We start from the raw sequence: 23,240 nt of genomic DNA on the forward strand, positions 1-23,240 counted from the left end.
TCAGATGATTTAGAGATTTGTGAACTTGAAACTTACATAACCAAGAAATGCACCAATAACAAAAGATGGGAGAAAGGGAAGATTAATTGGGCAAATATAAGAAGGCTTTGGCACCATTTCCAACATTCCATATGTAAAAACTCTTCTATGGAAAGAGTAGGCTATGTGCTCTAACAAATATGCTTTTGGGGTAGGCTTCTAGTAGATGGAACTATTTGGTAGGCTGAGCACAAAATTAAGTCTCCATAGTCTTTTCCCGAATATCTCCAAGATTTTCTACAAGTTAGAATTCTCCAAGAAATCTATTAGCTTTTAGTCTATACAACTAACATATATACAATTATCAATGTATGAATGCCTCATTCAGTTATCAATGTTAAGATTTTCTACATAAAATTTTGGTAATATAGTGTAATGTGGGCTTAATTGTGTCTCCCCAAACACATGTCAACCCAGAAGCTCATAATATCATCATATTTGGAAATGGGGTCTTTGCAGATGCATTACTTAAGGGATCAAGATGAAATCAAACTGATTCAGGTTGGCCCTAAATCCAATAATTGCCATCTGTATAAAAAGAGGAGAAAACAAGAGAGCCACATAAAAACATGAACAGATAGGCAGAGGAAAGGTCTTGTGGAGATAGAGTGATCTTATGAACATGATCTTATGAACATCAGAATGATGCAGCTATACGTTACAGAATGCGAAAGGATTGCTTGGAGCCAACAAAAGCTGGGAAGAGGCAAGACAGGCCACTTCCCTAGAACCTGAAGGATGCATGGTATCATCACTTGTTGTTTCAAGCATCTAACCTCAAGAACTGTAAGAGAATACATTTTTATTGTTCTAAGCCACTAGGTTTGTGACACTTGTTATGGGAGCCTTTTGACACTAATACAGCCTTTAATATATATGGAATATATATATATTTGTAATTGGACACAATACCTTTATTTTATTTATTTATATGTGGTGCTGAGGATCAAAACCAGGGCCTCGCATTTGCTAGGCAAGCACTCTACCACTGAGCCATAACCCTAGCCCTACAGTGAATTCTTAGTAAGGAGAGATGGAGTTGGGAAAATTTGAGAGGGGTGATAATTTCAACAGGCAACATTCCATGTGTAATTAATTATTCCTCTGGATTATAAAAAGACTCATGTTTCTAAATTTCTTTTCTTCCAATTGCCTAAAGGACCTTGCTTTGTTACTTGTTCTGTCTCAAATCTGTAACTTTGCCCTTTCAACGTCTTTTTCATTTGGCTTTAAGATAAATACTTCGGTTAGGTGCAGTGGTGCATGCCTTTAATGCCAGCAGCTTGAGGGGAGCTGAGACAGGAGGATCATGAGTTCAAAGCCAGCCTCAGCAAGTTAGCGAGAACCTGAGCAACTCAGTGAGAACCTGAGCAACTCAGTGAGACCCTGTCTCTAAATAAAATATTAAAAAGGATTGGGTCCATGGCTCAGTGGTTAAAGGCCCACGTGTTCAATCTCTATCACATAAATATATATATATATTTCAGTATCTTCTATTCCAAGAGAACATCATCAAAGCAAAAATAATCTCAACTTCAGCTATTCTGGTTTTGTTTGTTTGTTTATTTTTAGTAAAGATTAGTAGACATCCATGACATTTTCCCCCCAGTTTTAATAATTCCAACATATTTGAAATCTGATTTAGGCCTCAATGCTCTAAGTATGAGTTATTAATAATTTTTTTCTCCCTGACAATGTCAAAAATTCTCTTACACTGTAAAAAACTTATCTATAACAAATTTGAAATAAAATCTGGTTTCCATGCTTTTGGCATTCAAAAAAAAATGCATAAGTATTTAAGCAACAAAATCCCATGGGAAAATAATTCATGATTAAAAATTAGAAGATGAAGGACAATTAAACTTATTTTATTGATAGGTAAACTAGGATTTTTAAAATCAGAACAATCAAGTGAAATAGTTTGATACTATAGAAGAGAGTACATTATTAATGAATGCTATCCAATTGATCCAAAACTGTTATTTTTAAGGATATAAAACAACCAGAATCATATAGGATAAATATTGCTCAACCAACTCTAATATCTGAAGTCTAAATGAAATCTAATCATGCTCACAAAAATATTATAAATTGACAAGTCTCTTATCCACAAAAACAAAAGGAATTGAGGACACCATTCACACTCCATCGATCGGTACTGTCACATTGTGTACACATTGAAATTATATGAATTCAATTCTACACCAGGTAAAAATACATAAATGAACCTAATCTGAAGCCACATCACCCTTAAGAATCACAACCAGCTTATATGACATTATCTGAAGAAACTGTCATCCGTTCTTTCATTGGAAGAAAAACATCCTATCAGACTTTCTAAAAGACAATATGGCTTATGCAAAATCATGAGATGATCTCTCATGAGTAATATAAAATATTTTCATTGGTAATGTTGATTATATATGATTTTCTACTTGCATAACTATCTTAGAATCTTAACACCTGTTCAAAATGTAATGTTAATGAATGAACTGAGTGTATTTGACATATATTGTACTAAAGGAATAAAAACTCAATTTTAAGATTATCTACATATAACAGGTCTAAAGGAAGGAATGATCACAATTTGAGATTAAAAACAGGAAAGTAGAAAAGATGAGAATTATATGTGTTAAAGTGATACCTAAAAGTCAGAAGATATAGCTCAATGTGCATTAGCAGGAAATTATTGCAAATGAAAATAAGAGGAAGCAGAAGCAAATCAGGAATTTGATTTATAGAAACCCACTCACTATTTCTTGATCATCTCACATCAAAGAGGTAAAGGTAAGAATAAGAAGAAGTCAATGATCAGAATTTATTTAATTCTACTACACCACTCCCAGAAAATTATTAAGGATTGCATGATTTAATATTCACTGGTGAAATGAATCCAAAATATTTGTTTCCATGTTTTAACTTCTTTTTTTAAAACACTTATTTTATTTATTCCTTTTTATGTGGTGCTGAGGATTGAACCTAGGGCCTCACACGTGCTAGGAAAGCACTCTACCACTGAGCCACAACCCAAGACCCCATGCTTTAATTTCTTATGCTTTAGCTAAATAATATAAATTAATGTCTCAATTTTAGCTATAATACTTTTAAAGTCCTATTCCAGGATAATCTAGGTCATTTTATTTCATATGTTTTATACAATAGGAGTCAGTTAAAGACATTCAATGTGAGTGAGAACACAAAGAAAAATGTGTTTCTATGTACATCTGTGTATACTATGTATTATAGTGCTAATCATTCACACACATATTATTTCATTATGAAATAATCCCATGAGGTGGCATTTGTCACCATTATTTTAGGGATAGGAAAAGTAAGACTTTGGCCGATGATGTAATTTGTCCAATAAAAAAGAGTAAGATGTTGAGTTGAACCTGAGCCCAGAAATCTGACTCCAAACCTAGCATTCTTAAACTCAATGATACCTTACATGGAAAAGATGAGATTCATTTCTGATAGACAATCTAATTTACTGTTTGCAATAACTTCTCTGTTGACACATGATCCCCATTTCACCAAGACTGAGTCTCAGTAACCCTATATAACTTGTCTAAAGACAGATAGCAAATATATAACAGGGCTGAAATTAGGATCTAGCATATACTTTCACATGCAGTTTTAAGAAAAAAATAATGCAATGCTTGAAAAATAAAATCATTTTCCTTAATAGTAAACCAAAGTACACTGTTTTATCCATGAACAGACTTGTTAAAAAAGGAAGTTTAAAAACCACACATTTCTGTTTCAACATAGTATTATATTTTATATTAATAGAATTAAATCTAATTTAACTCTCCAAAATGAAGATTCCATTATTTAGGAATCTATTAATTTACTTTTATTTTAATTATAACTTCTCCTTTCTCTTTTCCAGCATACACAGGCAATTGTCAAATATCTTCAGGATGACCAGCATGTCTGTGTGTCAAGAAATAAAATAATATTCCTCTTTCTCATTCTTTTAGCCACATAGCATCCCTAAAAGAGAGTATAATGGAACACATAATGGAATCAAGTAGTTTTTTGGACAACACTGCTAGGATTCTTTCAGCAGTCATGTAACATTTTTGGCATCTGGTGACCAGGTGCTGCTCTAACAATGGGAAAACTATCTTGAGCACAAAAGGCAAAAAATAAACACAAATAAGAGGATGATATTTTTCTTTCTAAACTGTCATTCCCTTCATTATCAAACAGCTCAATTCTGATTCCACTGATCAATATGCCAGGGGAAGGAAATACTACATACAATGCAGAAACAGATACCTAGCTAACACAAGCAATGGCGCTCTATTTCAATGCTAAAATGAAAGGTTTGATACTTCACTTTGAAGATGGTGCTCTCAATTTTGTTGAGGATCTTGAACTTGATTCAAAGGGAAGAAAAAGAGGATACATAGTAGTATCTGGTTTTAAGAAAATGGACTGGGAACATCAGCTTATTATATATTTTGGCAGCAGAAATGTTAAGTCAAGATGTTATCCCCCAATCTTTAATGATAAAATCCATGTCCTTCTGCAAAAACACTGAGTCATCCAGACCCAGACATTCATGACAGCTATAACAAATCCTTTACCATCAAGCACATGCTGTAAATCTAAATTCTAGAAGTTTATGCACTTTCAGTCTCTTCCCCATACTTTACTGCTCACTAAATTTCCCTTGCCTATTCATCCATGAACAGAGCTTAAACTGGGATAGATCCAGCTGGATCTCAGATCCAAAACCTCTAGAAGCCAGAGAGGTGACTTCTAAGACTTGTGATCAGGAAGATGTGAAGGCAACAAAGGACACATTGTCTTCCTAGTGCCAATGGAGAACAGATTGTCAGGTTGACAGGATGAGCTAAAATGTCCTTTGTTGTCTTTTTTTTATTCATTGCTGTCCCAGAAATTAGATACTTGAAAACAAAGTATCTTCTTTCTGGAAATGTGATAATAAACTGTAGGACTGGCATATGGTTGTTTTATAAACATTTTTTGTTACTGCTGTAGTAGTTTGTATATTTGACTTTATGCATATTTTGAAAATCTGACATTTCTTTGTGCTTTGGTAATGTCCTATTTTATATAATTCCAATATGAAGGCACTTGCAAGGTTACTGGATGTGCTTATTTTTAAAAATTAAAAACAATCCTGTTTTCATTTTTGTATTGTTGTTCACCTGTATACTTGACCATTAATTCAATTTTAATAAAATGACCTCAATTTTATGATTACATAGCTACAATCTATAAAAAATTGTAAAATGCTTTATGAATAGTTGATAGTTTCTTCATCATTATTATCATTTTAAAAATAATGTGGTAAAAAATAAAGTCTGTCTGGAATGAAATACCACATGGTGATATGAATCTTACTTACCAAACTCCTTGGGAACTGCTATAGAATAAACACAGTTGTGTCCCACACTGTAATTTTTTGGATAGTTTGGGGATAGAACAGTGCCTTCTGAACCTGTTGAACGACTTCCGCAGGGTGCTAAGAAATAAAAATCAAAAAAATATTTTGAGAAGATTAAAAAATTGTAATATAAATGTGTTCTTGATATAAAAATATGGCTACTAGATTTTAAGAGGTAAAAATTATTTTCATCTTTTAATAGATTCCTCCAGTGTCAAATATTTTAAAAGTGGTAAAATTCTGCATATATAAAACTTTGTAAGTATTCAATTTACTCTTCTCCATAGCAAAGTAATATCAAATATTATAATGTTTTTCTCTAAAGAGTAGCCATCCTTTCATATATAAGAGTGCAAAAATCAGCATTTCATAAATCATATACTTGCAGCCAAATCGTGAACCCCTACTCAAATTCAAGCAAGATTATGCTGCTGTCAAATTAAGCATTTCATACATGGGAAGTGATAATTTTATAAATACTTTCACCCATTTTTGCTCCAATCTTTTCTGTTTATATAATTTACCTAGAAATCAAAGGAGTTGTTGATGGTTCCTTGGGACAGACTTATTTTCTACCTCAGGCCCAAATGTCTTATATTCATAAAAAAAGGATGAGGGTGATACTGATGTTTCCAGACAATTGTAAGAAAGTGGTCCTGTTATTCGTAAGTCAGGAGATGTATTAGGATTCATACATCTGAAACTCAGAAAGAGACCTGATCTACTAATGGAGATTTATGTATCTATGATATTCTTTAAGTGAATGAGATCACTCAAAATAGTTGGAGAATGAGAAAATATGGTTAAAGAAGAGGTTCTGCAAAGCACCAAAGATCTAGAATTAGGTAAAGAAAGGGTAGCTACAGAGAAAGTCTCTCAGAAGCCAAAGTACAAGAAACTTTCACTGAAGGGGGCGAAAAAAAAGAGTTCAAATTCAAGAGGTTAGATATTGCAAAACAGTTAATAAATGGAAAAGGAGTCTTTGTTGACTAGGCATCTGGAACATAAGAGAGCTGGATGCATCTTTCCTAAGCCTGTGATTTCTGTGTAGAGGGATTTTCTTAAATGTGTTTTGGCTGGCCCTGGCCCTGGCTCGTTATTAGAATGAATGGTGGGCCCTGGAAAGGAACTTCTACTTCTTCTTGTTCATAGTCATCCTGCCTATAGTGTGTTATCTACCAGCCTGGTCACCCACATTGTAGGTTTTTGTTGTATGTCCTTGGAGGGTAGGGCTGTAGTTGCCAAAATCAGGTTTTAGAAAGTTTGCTGTTAGTCTCAACTTTTATCAATATTAAAGTTAATGATTTGATATCTTTTTGGCTTTGAACTTGTGCAGGAAGAACAGTATCATTTATTATTCCATTCAAACACCAAAAGGAGATTTTGGTGTCAAGAGTAGTATCATATTGAACAGCTTTCTGCAAATTATTGTCAGTGGGCCAAATGAAGTTCATGGACTTGAGAAAATATTTTTATTTTTTTTTATTTTTAGAGTTAAAGACAAAATAAAACTACAGTAGGATATGCAACAGAGACTGGTAAGTAAATCCCAAAATTATTTACAGAAAAAGTTTGTAAACTTTTGGACTAGACCTTTTGAACTAGATTAGAAGAGTAGAAGCTAGATTAGAATATGATAATGAGTAAGTGGTATATAAAGAAATATAAAAACAAACCAGAATCTTCAACTGGGAAGATAATGAAAGGATTGGTAGGGGGTGGTTTGCAAAGGCAAAACCAGAGCATTGGCCTAGAGATAAGATCAGGAGCACAAATAGAATTATTAGCTTTGTTTTAATTTTATTATTATTATTTTTTTGGTATTGGAGATTGGATCCATGGCTTTGCACATTCTTTGCACATAAAGTAGTAGGTAACTACTTTAGCACTGAATTATATTCCCAACCTTTTGTCAAAAATTTGAGACAGGGTTTTGCTGAACTTTGCAGGCTGACTTCAAACTTGTGATCCTCCTCCTTCTATCTATAAGTAGCTGGAATTAGGAATTCATTGAAGGTAAAGCTTGATTTTTTTTTTTTTTTTTTTGTAAGGGTCTTGTACATACTAGAACGTGTACTACCTCTGAATACATTCTTAACCATTTTTCTTTAACAAGTTTTCAATGTGGTAGTTTATTAGGTGCCTCAGGGAGAGTTGCAACAGTTTGAAAAAAATCAATACTTTTAATGGAGTCCTCTTGAAAGTTTAAAAATATAGCAATATTTAAACACAAACCTATTGTATTCAGTAGGGTGGCTAATGAATATTCTGCCTTTTTATTTGTTGTTGTTAATGTTAAATAAAAGGGTATTAACTACTTAGAATTAAACATTCTAAACTTAGAACTTCCAGAAACAACAATTTGACAGTGATGATAATAACCAAAGATGCTTCACTCTCATCACTCTTTATTGTTTGAGATTAAAGTAGTCAGGTGTATTCTTATTTCATCACTGATAACTTTATTCAACTGATAATGCTACTGATGAGAGAATCATTCAAGAATGAGTAATGTGTTTAATGCCAACTTTCTTTCTGGTTTTAAGGTGCTCCAAAATTAAAATTATAATACTTTGAATGTAATGACAAAAACTCTTATTTTTATATTTAGAAAGTATGAATAGAAATGAGAGTGTCTAATTCAAGTGCAGCACTGTGACTTAGTCATGAACATTCAGCCATCACACATTAGTATGTGTCTGTCACCTTTGATTTGTTTCATATATTATATATTGCATAATTGACATTTAGGACAGCTGTTACTAAAAATCTCATTTATAAATATGAAGATTTTTTTTAACCATGAATATATGTGAGATTGCAGCTTAATCACATGTCAGTATGGTAATATCATGTCATATTCTGTTATTTGTATTGGTAACCTTAATTTTCTATTCTGATCAGTGCCTACAGCATGTACAAATTTATAGTTAATGATACAGAATATTATTTAGTGATCGATGATAATTGTACAGTATGTGATTAACATAAATAAAGGTAAATTATGATCAGAGATCTTTTATAATCTTTTATGTTTATTAAATAAAAATGGAAAAATGATTGTTCCCGGCCAACTTTACTGATTGTCCTAACATTGGTCTCCAATAGCTTTTCATACTTTCACTTTCTATTTTATTCCACCTTAGTGGCTATAAGAGACCAGCCTTTATATTTTTTGATCTTAACAAAAATTGGAGGTAAAAGCAATCCCAAACTTTGAACTCTACTCTTATTTTTGCTTTTTGATATATACCACCTATACATTTGGCTCCTATGTCAAACTGGCAGCAATTTTCTCTAAACAGCGTATATGCTTTATAACATGTTAAACATGATAACTCACATGCTCTTGATATAACATGTGGTACACAAATCTATATTTTAATAGCATATTGTAGAACATATAAATTATGAGAAGACATAATTCTGTTTATGTAAGTGTAGGAAATACAAGGGTTAAAAAAATACTGTTCTTTTTTTTTTATGACTGGGTACATTAATAAGGTTTGGGGAAGGTCATGCTTTCTCATAACATGTTTGACCATGGAACGTTCTCTTTCCATGCAACATCTCAGCACAAATGATACCCAGAAGACACTTTGCAAGACACCAAATCGATGATTCCAAATTGCGTTACCATTTTGGAAATAATTCTAATGTTTGTGTAATTGATAATAATTAATCATGATTTTGTGACAAAGAACTGTATTTAATGAATGCATATAGAGCCAAATTATTTTAGATATTTAAAATGTCAAACCCAGCCTTCTTATAAAATGCTGTTATTGTTTATTCTCTCTCCCTAAGGGTCCAATCACAGTTCTACTGTTTATGCTCTCAGGTAGAATATTAGCTTTTCATTATCTTTGCTGCCTCTTTATCTGTCATCTCCCAACAGTTTTCTTTGTGGACTCTTCTAGTAAGCTCCTAGCATTACTCATCACCAAAATTCCGTATCACTGCTACTGATTTTTCTAACACACAAACTTCACGTTTTCTCCCTCCTTTTTAGAACAAAGTAGGTTCTCTATAAATGTCTCTTTGATGGTTAAATGAACTATGATTGTAAGATCAGAGTAATATAAAATAATGTTCCAGTTAACATATAATACAAATGTTTGATTGAGTTGAAGTTACCCTAGATAAATCACTTAAATTTCATGCAGTATCCAATACATTCTCTCTTGATTTGCTACTCTAATTCACAGTAGCAAATCCATGTTAACATTTTACCAGTCTGAGGCATATCCTCTTTGAGTGATTGAAATCACCTATAGCTTATTGTTTTTAGTATTTTCCTTGTTCTCTGTTTAGTTTTTTAAAAATTCTATTTTGAATGAATTTGTATGATTTGATTTGTATAAGTAAAATTCATCCATGATCCAATTAAACTGTATCTATGATTGTTTTACTCCTAAATTATGCATGCACTGAAACAGTTGATAGATGTCTTAGTTCCAGAGAAATCAGAGCATGAGATGGAATGAGGATTTACGGTTTCTAGTCATCTGAGGAAAATGACTTTCTACTTGTAGTTTGAACAGGGATATGGGTGTGGAATGTAGGAGGAGGAGGACTGAAGGCAAGTAAGAACAAACGGTGCATTAGCACTGAGTGAAAGAGAAGACTATCAAACCATTTATATGGAAGAGATACTACTTGAATGTCTTAGAAACTTTATAATACATGCCACAAACCCTTAAGCTACTTACAATTCTATATCTCTCTCTTCACCCCTGTAATGTATAATTTATTATCAAATATATACCACATTGAAAATTATTATATAATGTATAAATTATTCTCAGAAAGCAACTGAGGTACTTCTAAAAGTGATAACTTCTTGTAGGTCACAAAAGAGTAATGTGGTATATTAAATCAATAATTTACTAGATATGACCTGTGGCTCCTTCAGTTCAAAAGAACTGCTGTACCTTACAAAACTGCTGGTATGCATCTAGTAAATTACTTATGCCCTGATATAACCTGATTTAATGTCACAAATCATAAATCCTAGTAAAGAATGTGTTTGAAAGTTATATCTACCATGGAGCATTTTTTAAAGGCAAAGCCTTTCCTGATCCTTAAACTGTCTGATAGTAAATTGAATGTAGACAGCTATTATTACCAGTATTGATTTTGAGATCAAAATTACTACTCTTTTTCTTCTGTGTTCAAAACCTTGAGCTTAGTGAAAATAACTAACTATCCAGCCATTCCTTTTATGCTCCTGATTATGTCTTCTATATAAGCATAAGTACTTCATTTTGCTTATCTGCCTTAGATGATAAGCCTCCAATATTATTTTATCATAATGGTAGTTAATACTACTTTAATTTATAAACCATTATACTAAGTATCTTATTTAATTTTCATTTTACTTTGCATTATTTTCAATACATTCATATTTACTTATTTAGGAAAAAATGTAAGAATAGTATTGCTATGAGTTCTCTATCACCTCATTTCCCCCCCCCCAAAATTAAAAAAAGCAAAATCATTCTCCATTCCTTATGAATTAATTCTGTTATAATTTCACACATTTTGATACTAAAAAATGTCATCATACTCTGGCAATAAATGTCTCATAAAACATTTCAATGACTCAAGAAGTCAACTTAGTTGTATGTGAGCTTCTACATCTGTCACCTCACTGCTTGCTTGGACTCATTCATTGATTTTGCTGTCTAGGCAGGCATAACCTTCATCCCTCAGTATTTTCTGAGCCAAATCTTCATCAGAGAGCATGATCTCAGAGAAAGAAAAGTTTATAGTGAAGGGCTGTAAATACCTACGTTGGCTGGATAGATCTGTAATAGTCACATATACAAAGTCTGTTAGCAAATAACAAGTTTTGAGTGTGTGATCTATGATACATAGCCATTCATATTTTACTTTATGCTTATAATTAATATATAATTCTCATTGCATAAAATTCACCTTTTAAAAGCATAAAGCCAAGTGGTATTAGCATACTAACTAGTTATATAACCAACACAGTATCTAATTTCATATCGTTTTCATCATCCCTCAGATAATTCCAGTACCCATGAGCTTTCACTTCATTTCCTTTACTTCCAATACCCTGGTAGTCACTAATCTGTGATTATTCAATAAACCATCCATGGGAAGGCAATTATTTAAAATGGTTTAAGTTGAATTATTGGTGTTTTGAAACTAAAATTCCTTTAATCACTTAGTTATTTCTTTGAGTCACTGCTCCTTAGTAACAGTCTGTTTTTATAATTATTAAAAAAAACCATTTAAAACAATCGATATGTTAGCATAAAAATGATGTTAGATAAGGAAAAAAAAACCCTTGTGTAGTAATTTAACTCCTACTAAATATCAAACATCTTTTCCTCAGGAAAGTCTTCCTTGAATTCCAGAATTATTCAAAAGTCCCTAATATACACCATTTCATCAAATATTTTCAGGGCAAGGATTACAGTTTGTAATTATGTATTTATTTGTATGGCTCTTTGATCAATGCCTGTGTCTTTCTAGTCTACAGGATCTATTAAGTCATAGTTTCCATGTCTTTTGCACACCATTTGAACCTCTTATTCTAGCATACTAGTGTCTCAATATAGATTTCCAATAATTATATGTAAGGTTAGGAAAAATAGAGGTTTTGATTTAAATTCCAGCTTCCCTATTTACTGGTTGAGTACCTTTGGAAGAGGAAGAAATATACACTGGAACTGGAACAGAAATTATCTGTCAGATCAGGTGTATAATATAAGCTTAGGTAAAATGAATTAAAGAACTGTCCTGACCTATTCCAGAATTTTCCTTGTCTTTATAATGAGGCTTTCCTAGGGACTTAGGAAGATGAACTAACCTCATCAATCCCAGGAAGGTACAAAGCTTACAAAAAGTGATAGGAAGAATGTTCACAATCTGCCACCTTTGGGGTTGGGGGATGGATGAGAGAGGTAGAAATGTTTATATGACCCTATTCAGGGCACCACCACACCACAGTAGGAGTAGCTCATGGCTTTTATTTTTCCCTCTTCATTTTCTGTAAGGATCAAGAATAGAGTTCTATGCTCCATCCCAGAGGAAGAAGAAGCCACTACTTCCACTCAGCTTTCTCTCAAGGCACAGAGGTCACTGCGTGGCTGTTGAGTTATCATGGATGCAGCCTTCTACTTCTTTGCATTCTTTGTCCTTTAGAAGTCACGGAGAAAACAAGAGCCAACACTACTAGAAAAAGGAAGTATAATCTGGCCAAAGTCTTCATATCCTTATAATTCAAGTGCTCTTTTCCTTGTTCTGTGAAATTGATGGGAAAAAAAATATCTATATGTTCTCTAAATCTTAACTGAATATTTTTCCTGAATGAATTTTAACATTCCCTTTACTTATCAATAGAAGCCACAAAGGACAGTAGTATTATAAGTAATGGGGAGTTTGTCACCAATATAAACCACAGGTATTTTTAGATTAACATAATAGTTGTAGATGCCTTGAAATATTTTATGCTCATCATTACTGAAAATTGCAGTAGTTATTAGGCCTGCTGCTAGAATTTCCGATTTAATACACTAATTAAGAAGCACATGCATCAAACATGTATTTTTTAAATTATAGTTTTCATGTACTTTCTCTAACTAGATCTTTATCTATGAATATAACTGCTATCCTTTTTAAGCCTATGTGCTTTTTTTTTTCTTCACTTAAAAAGTTAATTGTAATAAGAAATCCATAGGTTTTTCAGTGTGTAGAAAGAGTTTAGAACCCCCTACTATTTATAGTACTCCCAGTCCCAGACCACCTTTATTTCTTTTTGTCATTCTTTTTTCATTCTCGCCAAAATAATTTTTTAAAGAGATTGTTGTTTTGATCCAAGAAGATCTGGAAAGTAATAGTTGTGTTGGAGGACCCCTTCATTCTTATTCTTTTTTCTTACTAAGAGAATACATCTGAATAAGAAAGATTCTAAAATTCAGTTTGGAACTTAGGCTTGAGACCATTTAGAAACACAGCCTAAATATGGTTTGGCTTTATTCACTAATTCTTCTTCCCTCTAATTCACAAGATTTGTGTTTTGAGATTAGGGACCAAATTCTCTTGTTACACAGAGAGCTCTATTTTCTCTTCTCTCAGGCATATCTCCCCCTAAGGAATCTCAGAGTGAAATGTTTGCTGATAGGAGCATAAATGTGAACTGGGGAAATTTTCTTTATTTAACCTAAGGAAAGGAAACAACCTACTTTCTTAATAGAATATCTCCTTGAAAGCATAAAAGGCATGACCATTAGATTTTTTTAAAAAATATTTTTTTAGTTGTAGATGGACAAAACATCTTTATTTTATTTATTTTATTTTTTTACTGTGCTGCTGGGGATTAACCCAGTGCAAGCACTTTACCACTGAGCCACAACCCCAGCCCATGACCTCCTGATTTTATAGTGCAAGGTCACCAATCTTTTGACCACTAAAACTGTAAACACATATTTCTGAAATTAACTGAAGGTTTTACATGAGGTATGCAGGAGATAAGATACACCAATTTGTCTCCAAGGAAATATGGTAAATTTTAATTTTCCTTTCTGTTACTTTGCTGTACAGTGTGAGATTCTGAACAGTCTTTGAAGTATCTGAAGACTTCCTGGAATATGTATTATTGTATTCTAGATATGTGTATTCAATACTAAAATTGTTTTCTAAGTTTTGTAGAATTAGTTCTACTAGTAGGATTTTTGTTTCACAGCATAAGATTTGTCTACCCTTAGATCTCTTGTCTTATTACCTCCATATAATTGAATCTTGCCATGACACAGTCACTGTTACGTACTTTACTTTTCTGAGTCAAAAGAAGAGAATCATTGAGATGATTCAGCTTTCTGTATGAATACATTTTTTTCAATTTGTCTGTAAAACTGGTGATATATTAGGAAGGTATATTTCAGGTCAGGTCTGCCTTAAATATAGACTACATGGCAGTGGAGAGTTGGGGACATTTTAGTACAATAAGGGATCTTGTGTCATGGTTTAAATAGGAGGCTTAAGACAGTGGTTACATGATAATGTATTTTGAATTATAAATGCTGATTTGCAATCAGATTGCATACTTCTACATTGTATACTCCAGAATCCATAGCAGCAGGAATTTATTTATAACAATGTTAATGATTCTCTAGACTAGCATGCTTGACGCCAACTGGAGAGATAATGTATGTAAGAGTGTCTGGAAAATAGCAGGTGCTCAATAACATTAGCTTTCCTTCTTGTTTCCTGTTAAATAATAGTTTTTCCTCTATTACATGAAAATGAAATGTACTTAGGTTTTATTCTGATGCTGCCGTAACTTTTTTTCAATACAAAACACATATACTTTACTATAAAACATGGTTCTGATACATAATCTGTGTATTATATCTGTGAATTAATTTACCATGTGCTGGTAAAAGGCACACATATTTGATGACACTCAGAATTAATTTACCTCTGGACCTCTGTTTTATGAATCTTTAATTTACATGATTTAATTATATCACACATTTAAATGACATCAAATGCTAAATATCTCAGTATGTTAGACTAATCTCCATATGTATTTATAACGGAAGGGGTCTCCAGACTTTTTCATATCTCAAAAGATATTTGTATATCTCAAAGACACTTGAAATAAGTATTTTAGGCAAGTCATCCATTTAAATAGAAGACCTGATAATAAAAGCTCAGTTATTTACTTCTTTACATATACAAAGAATATGGTTTTATTAAAATTACAGGTTATAAGAGTTTGTTAATTACAGAGTATTCTGCAGTGGGAAAGCTATAATTATAAAATGGACTTTTCATTTTTGGGTTTTTGTTTGTTTGTTTGTTTCAAAGCTTTTCTTTTCAGTTGATAGAATTAGAGTGCTCTCCTCTTAAATGCTTTTATCATTCCACATGTAGTTGGACGGTAAATAGAGAACAGTGACAGATGACTAGTGGAAGTCTAATCACAGCATATTTGTGTTTATGTAAGTTGAGCAAATTTAGAGGTCATCAGTGGCTGAGTTATTTTTTTTCCATCATCCATGACTTATATCAGCACAAATGAAATGAAGGTATTGAAAATAGTATTATAGATTTTCAAAAGAACAGTGCTAGCACAGGCAGAATGTATTTATTAAGGCCTTAGTATTCTGCCCAAAATTGCCTTTGAGATGAAATGTAAAAATGCATTTAAGGTGAAGAATTATATCAGATTTTTGTAGCAATTTATGTTAATTCCCATACTTAGTCTGAAGTAGGATGTCAAAAAATAAGTGGAAAACCTTCAATTTCATCTCTTATTATTGATGCCATGCCTCTGTTTGTAAAATATTTAACAAACTGCTATGGTTTGAATACATCACCCAAATGTCTTAGAAATTTAATCAACAGTGTTTAGAGGAGAAACTTTCATAAAATGATTGGGTCATAAGATATTGCCCTCATTAATAGATTAGTGCTCTTATCATAGTGATAGGTTATTTATTTTAGAAGTGAGTTCCTGATAAAGGATGTGTTCAGACCCTTTACATTCTCCTCTGTCTTTGCCTCTCATGCCCACTTGCCCTTCAGCAGGGAATCATACAGTAAAATGGCCCCTGACAGATATGGGCTCCTTCACTCTAGAACTACAAAAATCGAATGTTTTTAGAGATATTTTATATATATAAAATTACTAATTATATATATAATTACTCAACCTAAAGTATTCTAGTATAATAGTACAAAATGAAGTAAGACACCAATTAAAATATTACTGTACTCTTAGGGTCCATAAATGGAAAAGGCCAGTACACTGTCCTTTACAGAATTAACCAGCTTACATGTAGGGTAGTAACTAAAATAATGTATTCACAATAGGACTGCTAAGCACTTGTGACTTCAAACAAGTAAATTAATGTCTCTCTGTCTTGTCTTCCTTGTTTTGAAATGATAATATTAATATTAACTCCCCACTTTAGGGAGTTACCCTGAGATACAAAGGCTTTTTGTTACTTGTTAGATGCCCCTCCACTACATTCAAAATAGTATTCTATTATATTGTTAACAATAGACCTTCCTGTCTGTATCTCATTAGATTGTAAGCTCTCTCAGGACAAGGACTATGTAGAATTCATGTTTTAATGCCTAATACTTACAGGAACATAAGTGGTACTTTGGAAAGTGAATGTAAGAAAAAGCAATGAACATGTCATATGATCACTTCTTTGGAAATTTTGCAAGCTAGTGGTTCTTTAACAGGCCAAGTATGTTCATTCTTAGTGTCTTATAATTGCCTATCAATTCAATGGTTACTGTATGCTACTGTAATGGAAAGGATTGATAATATCATATTTTTCTATAATTTGGCTATTATGAATTATGCTGCTAAGTGTCTGTCAAAAAATAAATGGATAAAGAAAATATGATTGTATATGTGTTTATTATATCATACATATATGCAATTGAATTTACTAAATTATAAAGAAAAATGAAATTATAGATTTACAGGAAAATGGGTGAAACTATAGAACATCATGCAAAGTGAAATAAGCTAATAAAGCCAACGGTTGTATTAGAGAAAGGTGGTACATGAGAGAGGAGGGAAAGGAAAGGGTAAGTATGGGGGAATGAAAGAAACCAATTTTATGCTATGTGCATGAACAAATATGTCACAGAGAATCCCACTATAATGTATAATTTTTTAATATTTTTTTCTAAAAAGAACAATATATTGGTTTTATCTTGATGCTGCCATAACTTTTTTTTTTTTCAATACAAAACACATATATTCCTACGGATAGTACTCTTAAATTCTGTGATTTACCTTTTAAAGTTCTGAGGCCCTAAAGTACATGAGCTTCATATACATCAGAGTACACTCTGTCTCAAGGATATGTGGTTGCGATTTTAGATATGGCTATTGATTCCATCCTGGAAACTTTGGGAAAACTGGGGAAGGTAAATAAAAATTTTTGTTTTTCTAATAAGAAGGTTAGTGGGCAAAAGCCTGAAGGATGTGAGAAAACTAGCCAGCCAGAGACCTGAGATAAAAATATTCCAAGAGTAGCAAGTGTAGAAGCTGTGAATCAGAAGTATGACCAGTACATTAAAGAAACATCAAGGAGGTCAGTGTTATTCAAGGAGTGTGGTAAAGGGAGAAGATAGTAAAGACGCTGGGGTTGTATACAGGCAAATAAAATAAATCTTTGTGGTTTATTATGATTTGAGAAGCCGTTGGTGGATTTTGAGTAAATACTGATACAATCTGATGTATATATGTTAAAGATCACTCTGTTGTGTCCACAGGTACTGTATAGAGATCAAAGGAAGGGAAAAAAACAGTTAGGAGAGAGGCTAAGGGATAAAAGATAGCTGGGTTTTTGAGTGAGGGCTTAGCTGAACCATTAAATGAAATAAATAAAGAATAGTAAGGAAAAGATGAAGTAGGATGTCAAAAATAAGTGAAAAACCTTCAAGTTCATCTTTTATTCTTGATGTCATGCCTCTGTTTGTAAAATATTCAACAAAATGCTATGGTTTGAATACATCTCCCCCGCCAAATGTATGTCTTAGTAATTTAATCAACAGTGTTGAGAGGAGGACTTTCTTGAAGTGAAAGTATATATGAAATCTGTCACCATTTGTGTTTTATTGCCTTTACCTAATATTGAGTTAAGTTATGGATAAAATGATATGACTTCTACTTTAATCCAGTATATCAATTAACAAATAAACAGATTTTCAGCAAATACTTTTCCAAGCAAAAAACTAAAAAAAAATTAGTATTTTCTAATAAATTTTTAAAACTGTAAAATAAAATGTTGTTACAGATATGCTGTTCTGGTATCTTTTAAGAAAAGTGACATTCTCCTGAAATACACTCTAGGGTTCCTCAACACTGAGCAGGACTTATGACAGGATGCAATCATTTTGGATCTGCTTTTGACAAATATAACCTTCTAGTGTCCAACTTAAGCTCTTTAAATATTTTTTTCCAGATTTAAAATGTACACTTAATCCTAAACATTGATAAAAATGTATCTTCAAAAATAGTCAAACTTTGTACATTCTTATGGTCAGCTCAAGTTAACAAGTCTTTACAAAGAAGTTTGTATACAGGAATATGTAGCTCGTGACCTCACATCGCTTATGCTTTTCTAGAGTAAAACTAAGAATGGTCAAAGAAAAAGCAAACTGTAGTTGTGTACATAGAGTTCGCAGACACTGATCATGTTGCTGTTGACTTTTACATTAAAACATAAATAGTTCAAGGTCCTTGGTTCAATCCCCCAGCACTACAAAAATAAAACAAACAAACAAACAAAGATCTTTCCCTTATTTTGGCATTCAGGATTCACAGTGTAATAGCCACCTCCTTACTTAAGTATTTTAAAGCAAAGTCTACTAATCAATCAAAATTTCCTGGCCATATTCTTAGAGACCTTATTGGGATTCCTATTGTAGGATAAGATCACAAAAATATGTAGGGGTCCAGCCACCAAAGTCTCAAATATTGATTAAATTAGATATAGAGAAATAAACATATCAACAAATGACAAAAGCAATCGCTAAAATAACCAAAAAGAATGTAACTCTGGAATACTGAAGAGAGGAGCTGTGGATGTGGTATAATTATCTTTTACATCATGAAATCAGTAGCTATTATTCAGTTTTATATGTTATGTGTACTCATGATGGGACCATAAATGTCAAATAGAAATTATTAGAAGAATCAGCTTCTAGTGAAACACAGAATAGGTGTGAGGCAGATGACCACTGCATTAAAAATAAAACATTTTGTGTATTTTCTTATAATCATACAAATATTTTATATAGATAAACTGTAAAATTTATCTTAAAATAATTTGTCTTTATGCACAAGGAATTCTTCTGACTCTCTTACACATGTATCAAACACTAATGTTGTCTTTTAAAGTAATACATTTTTATAGCTGAAAGTCAGCCATTCCTGTATATAATTACTGTGAGGAAAAACAATTAGATATGTATGATGCTGATTAGGAAACTAAATGTATTAAGCTCTACCTATTGTGTGACAATAATAACCACAGAAACAAATGCTATAGTTAGTTATTTAATATAATTTCCCAACAATCTTACAAATTACGTAAGTTTAACTCATGATTAGATATACTAAATAAATAATTGAATAAGAGCACAGAGCTGACCCTGGCCTTTTCTTTTTCTTTTTCTTTTTTTTTTTTCCTCCAACTAATGCTTGGGATTAAATATATTTATTTTTAAAACAAATATTTTCCCCCAGTAACACTAGAAATTATCATTCAGTGTTCACAAATTTATCTTAAGCTTCTTTCTAATGACTTAAGGAATCCATTGAACAAATTTTGTTTAATATCCATAGAATCTTATCATTTTAGTTAAAACTCAAGTGATATCTAGATTATCTAATGATAAAAAAATTATCCTAAGAAAGGTTTTTTAAGACTGAGCTAATGTGTATATTCAATATGTTAACAGATAAATCATTTTTAATTTTTGTTAAAATAACGTAAATGCACTTGTTCAACTAAAACATAACACCCAATGTCAAGTACAGAGCATGTTTCTGGCACTTGGCTGATTCTAGAACTCTACTGAAAAGCACACCTCCAATGTGATAATATTTCAATATTTGACAGAAACTAGACTATGTCCTTTGTATGTGTTGTTTACCAACCATATCTTCACAATAATCTATTAAATAATAACTGATTATAGACATGACTTCAATGAACATTAAATATACTAAATTGGGCAGAATTGAATCTATGACTTTTTTTGTTTTAGGATTATTTATATATGTAGTGGTACATTTATACCAAAATTGACATATGAAATCTATAACTGACCTTTCTACCAATATATAGGCCTACTGGGAAGGAGTAGAATTGTTAAGTGGCTTATTCTAGTGAATGCACATGAGATTCCTGCTTCTGCCTTTCTCACCTGCCATTGAAAGACATATACTTAACATTGATCCCAGTAACCAACAACTATCTTGCTGATATGTAGTTTTCTGTATCCTTTAGTGTTTCTTCATCACAACTTTTGATTATTTCACAGGTGGATCTGGGAATTTTTCAAGAAATTTCAAGTGATTACTAATGGCAACTTTTGAAAAATGCTTTCTCAACTTTTGAATGTTTTTTTGGCTAAAAGCAATTTTTCTTTTGTATGGCTCTAAATTCTAAGACAATATGATCATCCTTTCCCCATATTCCTTAAAACTTAATTCCCTGTTATATAGGGCTGGGGTTGTGGCTCAGTGATAGAGCGCTTTTCTTGCACATGTGAGGCACTGGGTTCCATCCTCAGCACCACATAAAAAAAATGAATAAATGAAATAAAGATATTGCATCCATCTATAACTAAAAAATATTTTTTAAAAAACCTTAATTCCCTGTTATCAGTGATTTTTCTCTTTAGAAGATTTAAGCCCAGTATAGTTATTTCTCTTTTTATTCTCTTTATCTTTTGATAGATGAAACCATGAATGCAAGTTAAGAATTAACAAGCTGTTCTGATAATTGGTGAAAAAATTTAGTATCTATCTACCATTTCTTTATTTCTTATAATATTTTGAAGTAAAGAATTTCATTTATCTCCATTTTAGAGATAAGAGAAAATGATCTCAGATTAAGTGACACGTAAATCAAAATCATGCAAAAATAATTCTGTGAGTGAATATATTTTACAATTAGGAAAAATTACCATGTATATCAGACACTTAAAATCCACATTTATAACTATCAAATTAGGGTTGTTGTTGATTTTTTACTGAAATTCATAATAAGAAATATATGCTATATCATGACCTAATGCAAAGACACAAAAACACACACGTGAATGTGTGTACACATGTATACATGTGAGTATATGGATATTTTTAGTTATCACTGTATATGCAACTGAAAAAACTTTCACAAAAGATTATTTGTCATTGCCTTGTTCTTTGATTTATAATTTTTTCTCTTTTTATTTCATTTTAAATTTAATTTTAATTTTATATGATTCAATTCTATGTCTATTGTAAAAATATTAATTATGACACAGTTAGTTGATTTTATGACTCACTGCTGTTTACCATAATTTGGAAAATCTTCCCTAGATGATATCTCTGTGTCAGTTTTGCACAATGTATTAGGATCATTCAATGGATGAGGGTGTCTGTGGTAAACTTTTACAATGATATCACTGTTTATCTCCTTCCTACAATGTTCTTTTGCACTATATCCATATATAAAGTTATATACAAGTGTATGATTTTTAAATATTGCAGTATTAATTCTCCTTTAGACACCCAGCTCTTAGGAGAAATGTATATTCTTTTATATCCTTATTTCAGATGAAGATTCATCACCAATTCTTGATAATATTTAAGTTACTGAATTTATCTAAATCTATTGAAACTCCAACTTCAGTGTGTTTACTCTTCATTTGCTTGACCAGTATTTTCTGGACACCTAATATTTTAGGCACAGCTCTTAAGTCCTGAAGGTACACAAATGAACACAACAGGAAATAACACCTATGTTCTGAAAGAGCTTGCCTACTGTTAATAGGCACATGGCTTTAGAGACACCTGGTAAAATAAGTACTTTTCTAAAACTATATTTTTGTATTGACTTCAATTTTTAAGTCCTCAATAAAATCTCTTCATTGCCTATATCATGCTTGTAGGTTTATGTGAAGTGGTTGATTTTTTAAAAAATACAGGTATTTATTTAAACATTTCTTGATTCTTTTTAATAAAAGAAAGAGAAAAAGAAAGAGGAAAAAAATGGCTAAGAGCAATTTTCAGCAGGAAAAAAAAAAAAGTATGTTTCTTACCATGACAACTGGGTAGAGCTCTGTTCCATCCAGGTCTTCCATCATCTCCCATAATACAGGTGAGTGTCGAATAACCTTGAAGAACATAGCCAGCATCACAGTAATAGGTGACTGTTGATCCTAACTTATAATCCATCCCAAGTCTGGTACCATTCATTATGTTGCCTGGATCAAAGCAGGACTCCCGGAGTTTTGCTGTGAATAGTTTTGATAAGAATTAATTGCTTTAAAATAATATTTTCTATGAAACCTTTAGAATATGTTCATTCCTTTCTCTAAACTGCAAGGGAAGCATCAGCACCTTTTCTATCTCTGAGAGCTCATTGTACAAAGTAGACCTTAAGCATATTTGAAATTCTGATAATTCACATTGATTAGTAAGTAAAATTGTTCAGGTTTTTTTACCCCATTAAAATTAGTACCTAAGGGCTGGGGATGTGGCTCACCAGTAAAGTGTTTGCCTAACACATGTGAGGTGCTGGGTTGGATCCTCAGCACCACATAAAAATAAATAAAATAAAGGTATTATGTCCAACTACAACTAAAAATTATATATATATAAAATTCATATCTAACCTACATAGTTAAACATACATAATTACATGCTATAATCCATACATCAATATTGAAATGAATTACTTTGGGGAAAAAAAGCAGGGCTTCCCCTAACATTTGTTTATTTAAATGATCTTCCCCCTTAATAACATATCTATGCCACATTACTGAACCTAAAAGTGTATCTGCTGCTTGTATTGCACTTGGTTAATTTCACATTAGGAGGACTGTAAAGGATTCTGTTTCTCTACTTTGCAACTGTTCTTCTTCTTCTTCTTTTTTTTAGAGAGAGAGAGAGAGAGAGAGAGAGAGAGGGAATTTTTTTATATTGATTTTTTAGTTTTCGGCAGACACAACATCTTTGTATGTGGTGCTGAGGATCAAAACCAGGCCGCAC

At 32.1% G+C, this 23,240-nt stretch overlaps 1 protein-coding gene across 3 annotated transcripts in view; it reads right to left on the reverse strand.

Annotated features, from left to right (window-relative positions):
- The window catches only part of Csmd3 (CUB and Sushi multiple domains 3), a 1,108,856-nt gene that overhangs the window by 223,153 nt on the left and 862,463 nt on the right, over positions 1–23,240 (reverse strand). For all 3 annotated transcript variants that reach the window (XM_076835404.2, XM_076835403.2, XM_076835402.2), the window contains 2 exons: positions 22,289–22,483; positions 5,423–5,539 (listed from right to left, as the gene is read on the reverse strand). In XM_076835404.2, the coding sequence (XP_076691519.2) occupies positions 5,423–5,539; positions 22,289–22,483 (312 nt within the window). The remainder of the gene's footprint in view (positions 1–5,422; positions 5,540–22,288; positions 22,484–23,240) is intronic.

The sequence above is a fragment of the Callospermophilus lateralis genome, chromosome 16, assembly GCF_048772815.1.
Source record: "Callospermophilus lateralis isolate mCalLat2 chromosome 16, mCalLat2.hap1, whole genome shotgun sequence".
Classification (NCBI taxonomy): domain Eukaryota; kingdom Metazoa; phylum Chordata; class Mammalia; order Rodentia; family Sciuridae; genus Callospermophilus; species Callospermophilus lateralis.